This window comes from Fulmarus glacialis, unplaced genomic scaffold (assembly GCF_000690835.1).
Source record: "Fulmarus glacialis isolate BGI_N327 unplaced genomic scaffold, ASM69083v1 scaffold17440, whole genome shotgun sequence".
NCBI classification, from domain to species: domain Eukaryota; kingdom Metazoa; phylum Chordata; class Aves; order Procellariiformes; family Procellariidae; genus Fulmarus; species Fulmarus glacialis.
The window spans coordinates 32,371-41,596 of record NW_009189809.1 but is presented as its reverse complement, the minus strand read 5'-3'; the positions used below and the strand labels follow the sequence as shown (position 1 = coordinate 41,596).

At 39.4% G+C, this 9,226-nt stretch overlaps 2 protein-coding genes across 2 annotated transcripts in view; one reads left to right on the top strand and one right to left on the bottom strand.

Moving 5' to 3' along the window:
* Positions 1-228: 228 nt before the first annotated feature.
* Positions 229-4,586, top strand: LGALS8 (lectin, galactoside-binding, soluble, 8; the record flags this gene model as incomplete). Its single annotated transcript, XM_009583535.1, has 5 exons — positions 229-291; positions 371-397; positions 1,786-1,874; positions 3,817-3,982; positions 4,437-4,586. Coding segments are annotated over 5 exons (495 nt in total), but the record flags the coding sequence as incomplete, so codon positions are not given.
* A 2,391-nt stretch (positions 4,587-6,977) lies between these two features.
* Positions 6,978-9,226, bottom strand: part of HEATR1 (HEAT repeat containing 1) — a gene marked incomplete at its 5' end in the record, with an annotated part of 33,916 nt that continues 31,667 nt past the window's right edge. Inside the window, 3 exons of the mRNA XM_009583524.1 lie at positions 6,978-7,066; positions 7,501-7,609; positions 8,904-9,058. Coding sequence (XP_009581819.1) covers positions 6,978-7,066; positions 7,501-7,609; positions 8,904-9,058 — 353 coding nt within the window. The remainder of the gene's footprint in view (positions 7,067-7,500; positions 7,610-8,903; positions 9,059-9,226) is intronic.

Below are 9,226 nucleotides of genomic sequence, written 5' to 3'. Positions count from 1 at the left end.
TCAAATATTAATGAGGTGGTCTTTAGAAATCTCAATTTGGCTTCAGCAGTTGCTCTTCAGGACTTTTCCTTGGTTTGTAGGGGTTTGGCTATCTTTTTCTTTAGCATAGCCCTAAATTTTCATGTTAACAGTTCACCCTTCAAAGTAGCACAGATCCATATACGGTTCTAAACCAACTTTATGTTAAAGTTCTATGATGTTAGCAATGACATCTAAATATCTCTCTTTCTGCAGTCTTTACAAGGCTCTCAGCCATCATCTCTAGGAGTAACAAAGATAAACACAGAAAATGTACGTATGTTTGTAAAAGGTTGAATGAATCTCCCTGTTGTCTGATAAGCTAGTTAATGTTGTTTGTTTTCTCTTGTAGGGGGAAATGCCAGATGGTTCACAATTTGTAAGTATCTCGTGTAGACTTATGGCAAATGTGAAGAGTAAAAAAAAATCAAAATAAAACATCTCAGTTATTCATGAAAAAACATGCACAGAACAAGGGAATTGAGAATCTACTGGGAGATGATCATCAGTGAGGTTTTGTAGAGAGAAATCCTCTTTGCTGCTGCTAGTAAAAGTGAGGCTATTTGTTAAATCATATAGAAAACCCAAAAGATAAATGCAGCATCCACAGCCGTAAACAGAGAAATAAAAAGTGAATAAAAACCTGAAGTTTTAAAGGACCAAATCACATAAAAACCCTTTTTTCGAGTAAGCATACTTAGTTTTCTCCGCCTTAGGGAATAACTGCAAATCAAAAGTATTCTGCAGTCATGCCAGATGGCCTTATGTTAATGTGCATATCTCAGAACCTGTCTGGCTACATCTTCCTCTTGCTGACAGATCCATTCTTACCCTGCATACACTTCAGGTTGTTGGATGCAAGAATTGCACCTTAGGGTTAGAACTCGCACCCAGCTAGCATGGAGCATAGACAGAGTGAGTGCTTGTCTTTTTGCAAAAAGCTGTACATGTGGACAGTATCCAGACTGGAGTAAGGACCACGCTCAAACTGAAAAGGGGTTGGAAGCCAGAAATATATAGAAATAGAATTTGTGGAGAAGGTGATGTTGCAGTGAGTGCCATGATTTTAGTTGCCTTTTCACTTGACAGTCTGCCTTCTTCAGTCTTCTTTTCAAAACCAAATAACACACAATATTGTCATTTGCAAGTGGCTTTAACAAAAAAATAAAGGCGAAGTACTTCTCCATTCACTCCTTTTCCCTGATCAAAATAACTTCTAACACAATGAAAAAAAAAGAGGCAAATAAAATACTTACGCTATCTATCATTATGAACTGGTGCCAGGAGGACAGAATACTCAATGACCCTACTTCTAGTACTTATGCAAATATGGGACTACACACCTAGCATGAGTCTTATTCTTTAAAGCATAGCAAGCTTTCAGAGAGGAGAGGTCGGGATGTCTGTATCTGAATAATTACGTGATACAATTTTAAATTACTGCAGGGAGTTTCATGCTTACTTCCCCACCACCACCCTTCTTCCCCTCCTTCCACTATTAGTTGTGGCAGAAGTAGTTGTAAATAATGTTTATTTTGAACCCAAGGTGGTAGTCTAAAGAAAAAACCCAACGCATTGATATGTTTATCTCAGCGTAACTTTTCCACTATAGTATTAGTTTCCCAGAACATGTTGGTAGGAGTAACTTTAGCTATAAGTGCAGATTCGCAATCATAGGCCGAATTTCTTCCTGCCATAGTAAAGCTCAGCTTGTATATTGAAAAAAGTAAGTCACAGTCAAAAATTTTACTGGTGGTGTACTTCCAGGGAGTTCCTTATGTTGGGAAACTTGATACTGCACTTCGTCCAGGATGCACAGTTGCCATTAAAGGAGAAGTGAATAAAAACCCAAAGAGGTAAGTGTTTCTGAATTTTTCTGCGATTTAACTGAGCCACTCTTGAGAATGAGTAGGCTTTTCCATTGCCTCAGTATATCCTTACTCACTTGCAACTTTGCATCTGGAATTACCTGAAACTACAGTGCAGTTTTCTCAGGAACCTGCAGGATACCGCTTTAGAGAGGACTTAAAAGAGCAGCTCCATTGTGAAAAGTGAAAGTAAAACCTGAGTGTCTTACCAACTAAATCTGCATCATTCGCAAAATTGTGTGTCTCTTCAGGGTTTCCATTGTGCAAGGCATGTGAGCACACATATTGTACAAAGACAGCTTTTATTCTAAAGAGATCCAAGAGTAAGGGAACTGGCAGAAGTAGATGGAAAATGAGTGAGTTAGATGAGTTGCTGATGTGCTCAAATGCTGCGTGTTACAACGTTTCTCTGAATACTTCTTCGACGGCCTCCTCGGGGACTGTATAAGCATGAAGGTGCCTAACTGACAACAACTGAGTGATGAAAGCTGGTAGGGGAGTATGAGCTATAATTTTGATAGCAAATTAGGAACAATAGGTTGCAAAGAAGACATTTTCCCAACATGGTTTAAAGGCGGGAGGGGGGAAGGGGAGCGCAACATGGTCAAAATGGAGCTGAGGAAATGTCTGTACTTCAGCATGCCCTTTGCTTAAAGGGTGATTTTGGCTCTGCAGAAACATGCTTAAAAATGAAGCAATTAGTGCAAATGATGAGAAGCATGCTTTTTACACTGTGTGTATGCATTGCACTCCTGCTTCCTCAGAGCACATATCTTCCCTGCAGCTCAACAGAACTCAGAGTTCATATTAATACTGGAACCCAAGGTCTAGAAATCTCATCCACAAAGTTTGAACAGACTTTAAATTGAACAGGATAATTAATACTTAGATAGTAGCATTTGTTTTCCTTCTTTTGGCTTGAAAAGCTTATTAAGCACATTTCAAGTGCTGAATGTACTGTTTATAAGCATGAAGAGGCTTTTGGGTATTAGTTAAAACATTGCAGCTTGTCTGCTCTTTGCGTTTGTGCTTTTAAACATACAGATTTTTACACAGTTTGTAAGTTATTTAATGTCTTTCACTCAGTTCACACAGTTGCAGATGTTCCTTTTTCTCAGTGAAAAAGAGGACTTCACAGCTTGAAAGTGTGGCCGTTGCTATATTTCGTACCTGGACTAAGCAATTCTAGGCTTCTCAAAGGAGGGAAGTAACCTGACAATTGGAGCTAATTTGGGGGGAGGAATATTTCTACTTCAAATGCAGTAAGGTCTTTGCCACAGGTTGAAGCACTCATTTGAATTTGGATGAGTCTTCCCTCTGATCACTCTTCTCCAGAGCTCCCCTTTAGGACCCCGGTGTTGTGGATGTGCCTGAGGTTGCAGAGTATTCATTCAGCCTGGGCAGAGCTACGCTGCCTACAACGTAACACTTTGTATGCATGGTGTCCCACCAATCTTAAATGTATAGAGAGAATCCTCAAACTTTTCCTTAGAGTCTAACCAGTTTGTCGGCAGAAAGAATGTAATGTGTTTAGGTAAAACAAAGCCTCCCACTCTCCACTGTCTGAGTTAAGAGAAAGAGATGGTGGAGCAAGTAGCACCATATGTTTCTGTGAGAAGGCTGCTTCCTAGTGCTGTAGGGGAGCACCACTTGGCCCGCTTGGCTCAATATCTCCTTGCTGAGACATGAAGAGAAAGCTGAGAGTGATGAAGCAGATCTAGCAGGGTCATGTCGTACATTTGCTGCCTCCAGCAAAGGTTTCTGTGCGGAGACAAATGCATGTTAACTGCCTGCTTGGTTCTTCAGGTGAATCACGGCCCTGGCTCCAGAACAATTCTGAGTATTGGCTAAGGGCTTGGTAAATAGCATGGACTACTGCATCATGTTTATAAAACCTTGGTATAGTAAACTTTAAAAAAATATCTTCCAGCTTTGCGATAAATCTGAAATTGAGTGACTCAAAGGACATTGCATTACATCTGAATCCCCGAGTGAAAAATAAAGTTTTTGTAAGAAACTCATACCTTCATGACAGCTGGGGAGAAGAAGAAAAGGAAGTTGCCAACTTCCCTTTCAGTCCTGGGATGTACTTTGAGGTAAGATTAACTGAAACATAGCATCAGACTGGTAATTCTGCCAAAAGGATTAGCAGTGGTGCTTAAATATCATGTCACTAATACAGATTTAAATAAAACTGCCATTCCTGCATTTCAACGTCTTGAGAATATTTAGGATTAAATGGGACCACTGGGAGCAGAGATTTGACTTGGTTTTAATGACAGTTTTCTTTTTTAATAGTTGCAATAGGTTCTCAGAATGAATTTTAATTGAATTGAGTTGGACTTGATAATCCTTATGGGTCCCTTCCAACTTGAGTTATTCCATGATTCTATGAATTTCATTGAAGTTCCACTTTTTTAAATGTTTCTTTTGCATGAAACATTCTTTGTAACAGAAGCAGGGCTTGCCCAAGTCTAGGCTAGGTCATCAGGTTGTTTTTCTTGTCCTACCTGAGCTTAAAACTTAACTGTTTCTCTTCCTGCTTTTCAGCTGATCATTTTCTGTGATGCCCACCAGTTCAAAGTTGCTGTTAATGGTGTTCACACTCTGGAGTACAAGCATCGTTTTAAACAACTTGAAAAGATCAACGTAGTGGAAATCACGGGAGATGTTCAGTTGTTAGATGTGAGGAGCTGGTAGTATCATGGGAGATGTTCAGTTGTTAGATGTGAGGAGCTGGTAGTTCTTTTCAATCAGTACTAAAAGAATTAAACCGCTTCTAATGACAGTGCCTCCTTGTCAAGTACAAACAGGTGCTGACTCACACCGAGCCTGCCTTTATCTATCTAGGCTTCTGCATCTGCCTCTTTGAGTTAGGTGAGTACCAGAACTGCTAACTGCGAGATTAAATCCTCCTCTAGTTTACAGTATCCTGGCAAGCTAAATAAGTGTGTGCTCAGATAAATCTCCTGTATTACTGAACCTAGCAATATGAAAATGCTGCATCATACTGTGTCTAACGATTGCACTTGGTATGTTTAAGTTATGGCATTCCTTGATAGCATACATTCAATACTGTTAAGTAGAAATGAGGCTGAAATAGGATCTGAAGATATGGTTATCCACCCCAAAAGAGACATTGATAATTCATTTAAAATAGAATTATGAAATACAGTCTTCTGCTTCTTAGTTTACATTAGCAACTATAACCTTTTTACTGAGGCTGGATTAAGCAAACAGTTGACCCATCAGTTCTAGCAAAAGGCAAGGAGGAATTTGATCTTAACCTCTCGGTCTGCTGCCGCAGTAGTACCTTCTCTGACACTCATGGTTATTTTACCTCCTGCTTATAAGTGGCTTAAATCAAACATACAGCAGCATTTCTAGCTTTTAGTTTTCCGAAATGAAACAAATTAAAATGATTTAGCTAGTTCCAGTTGCATGAACTTTTGAAAGCTTGTTTGATCTGAAATGGCTCCTAACTGAGTTGAGATTGCTCAGGGACTGAAGTAGATGTTTGTGTTTTTCATTTTTTAATAATGTGTGAACCCAGTTACTGCAGGGAGGGTTTCAGCTGAGGTGAGACTCAGATACTCATCAGTGGAATAGGTAATGAAGCCTTTTTCAGTCTTGTATTAAAATACTATTTATCTGAAACAAGCTGTTCCTATTCAATCAGTTTTCTGTACAAATGTCAGTCTTAATTTTTATACTTTTTAAAAATAAGTTGCTACTGGCTGTCAATACATGCCTGAGGGATGTTCCTATTTATCTTAACAGCTGCTAAAAGAGTGAAGCAATTTCAAGAATAAGGTGTACCCTGAAAGACTGTTAAATTACCAGATTTAATGTATAAAAAGCATAAATAAAAACATTTGTGAACTCTGCTTTTCTCCAAGTGTAGCTAAGTAGCTGTGATCCCTTTTTGGTCTATATTTTGTCTGATTTGCTTATTATCTTACCAGTATCTCCAAGGTGGCACAGTGATCCTGACTGAAGGACCATTTCCACATTGAGGAGTTAGCGATCCACAGACCAGTTAACCTGAGTAGGCCCAGGCCTCCGCTGTGCTGCTGTGGCCTTCAGGACAGTGCTGTGCTGGACGTAGCCCTTGGCCGCAGGATAAACTTAGCTGGCCGATTGTAACAGAGGAGCCGGTAGGCAGCTCACACTCGGTAATGGCAATTACACCACTTGTGTGTCCTTGCCTTTATCTAAGGGAAGTTCTCATGTGAACATCCTTTTTGTTTGACAGCGGACATGAATAATAATTGTTTTCTCTTAAGAAAATCCTGTAAGAGCACGAATGACCACAATGGAGTAACCTTTCTGCAGACGGGATCTGCATGGCATGCTGCACCCTGAACAGAGGCCCATTCCCAGCACCTGATGGGATGTAAGATTATCCTCTTTACAGTGTTAATTCTAACCAGTTGCATTTTAAACCATACTTTACAGAGTCCAAGTGCCCTTCTTACTAGCAGTGTAATGAACTAGCACCTTCTGGTGCAAAACAGGTGGTGAGTTTTCTGGTAAATTCATTAACATGGCAAGCAATTTATTCTTGGATCTTCAGGTGAACAAGCAGCTAATCAGTAGTAGTCTTTGAAGACTAAAAACCAGCTTTAGCTCCTATATGAATTCTAGTTTCTTATAACTTCCTTTTCAGTATCTTCAGTGGGTTTACTTTTTACTTCCCTAAAAATGATAGAAAAGCAGATTCTCAGGATTGCAGTGCTTGGGACCAGTGAGTACCATGCTTACATTGTAGCACGACAGCTCCTCCACAGGGACAGTAACTCCATACCCCAAGCACAGTGGAATTCAGAGTGTCTCACATGTTGTCACTCCTTTTCTGCCCAGCTATCAGAACTTGCTTATAGCTTGCTCCAGTTTCCCACTGTTAAGAAAAGAGCAGTTAAGGAAAAGTCTTACGAAAAGTCCCCAGACCATCCAGAAATGATAAAGCCAGATTCTTACAATATTTTATTAAAAAGTTAAGATCTTAGCTCTGATAAAAATTAGTACGACAGTTTGCCTGTAACACTTGCATGTGTGAAGCTAACGTGATTCAGATGGAATTTGATAAACTTAGAAGTAGCTTTGGAGTGGTTCTCCCAAAATGGCTTCCAGTTGTTGAATTGTCTTCTGACACTGCTGTTCAACTTCTTCACATTCATCTAGAAAAAGAAATAAAGCAGGAATTAAGAACAATAGTGATTACAAAGCTACCTAGGAAGGTTTCATCACTTGTCAAGGCTAAAACTGTCTTCAAACACCAGGTATGAAATAATTATTCAAAAATATTTTGGCACTGACTCAAGACTGGCAAATTATTTCTACTGTAACACTGATCTAGAACATGCAACCGGGGAGATGTGCACAGGCTATAACACTGAAGAAACCACTGTAATTTAACTGAACTTTAGGAGTGTGTTGGATACAATCCATTTCAGTTTGCATCCTGCACAGTTTAAGCTACTGTATACCAATTTGTAAGATTTATAGCAATTATAGCAATCATCCTGTCTGAATCTTTGAAATAAGTGGCCCTTACTCTTTTTTGGTCATAGGCCAGTTGTCTGCCTTCACTAATGCCACTTTAGAACATTACCTTCCATGAGCTCAGCTAAGAATGGAATAGATTCTGGTAGCAGGACCAGGTAGTTCTCCTTCAGTTTTTGTGCAACTTCTACCAAAGCAAGCAGAGCAGCAAATCGGACCTAAACCAAAACAATAATCTTTGTAAGGAAACAAACATTACAGTATAGTTCCCTGTTTTCTCCCCGTCTTTTTTCCTACTGAATGGAACTATTTTTAAGCTACTTTAAATCTCAACATCTGGGTTAAGATAACGTCAAAGGCAAAATAGGTTGCAAGAAGCAGGTATGTTGCTGGAAGTTATTTGATATAATGGTCTTTAACTTCCTGTTACAATGCCACTCTGTTCCACTGTATCAGAAGGACTTAGCTCAGTACAATGAAAAACCAAATACTCCCCCTGAATACATATAACCTGTCAAATAGGAGAGTCTTGACAAAACTATGTAATAAACAGGTCTGAAAGTTGATAAATAACCATCTTACAGTTCCCCCTCTAAAATGCTCCTTTCTTCATATACAAACAGGTTAGCTCTTATTCCAACAGCTACCAAATCTTTAAAAAACCCAAACCACCCAGTATGGAAGACATCTACACGTGCAATATGGACTGCTTACAGTCAGAGCAGAAGGCCATGTTGTATACATTTCTCTAGAACTTGGCAGTAGCATAGTACAATACCAGTATTTTAATTTAGGCTAGTATTTTAGCAATGACTTGGCTAATCCACTTCTGGTTTTTGGGGCACTGTTCCCATTTTCTAATGGAACAAAGAAAACCAGTTCAAATTCTGATAGCTCCCAATCTTTCCTTTCCTGGAAATTCTCATCTCCTCCAAGCATATTTTCTAGCTGTGGAAGTAAAAACCTTGTCAAACAGATCCAGGCTCAGATAAACCCAGCCAAAAGCACTCCTCCTAGCTTTGGCTTTCAGGTACTCAAGAGTTGCGTCGAAGAGCATCAGGGGGAGTGCACTGGTCTGCAAGAACTCAACAACATGCATGAACCTTATGTTCCTGGAAATTCTCATCTCCTCCAAGCATATTTTCTAGCTGTGGAAGTAAAAACCTTGTCAAACAGATCCAGGCTCAGATAAACCCAGCCAAAAGCACTCCTCCTAGCTTTGGCTTTCAGGTACTCAAGAGTTGCGTCGAAGAGCATCAGGGGGAGTGCACTGGTCTGCAAGAACTCAACAACATGCATGAACCTTATGGAATGAAGACATTTAGAAAGAGGATAAAAAAATTGGTAATTCTGAGCCTTAGGCAAAGCAGTCTATGTAGCCCAAAGACAATGAATTAATTCCTCCCGTTTTGTTAAGGGAGAGGATTAAGGCCTGATAGTTAAAAAAAGAAATCTTTCAGATGGGAAAAAAAAAAAGTCAGATATGAATTGGTTTTTTGTGTTTGTCAATACCTGATCGACCAGAGGCATCATCAAGGTTTCTGCTCTTTCCTTACTCAGAAACTTCTGGGTGTCAAATAGGAAGAGCTTGTGCAGACAGTCCATGGTGAACTGCAACAGGAGACAGCTCTTTTCTGTGCTATTCTCAGAGTCAAAGAAAGCTTCATCTACGTATCAATCAAGAAGAAAAAAAAAATAATTAAAAAAAAAATACAAAACTTCTCCACAACAATAGAAACATTGTTAGTTTGTGAATATAGCTAAAGGATGTACTACATAGCAATTACGTACTCATCACTCAGAACAATAAAGTGGATGCAGTATGTTATCTGGCT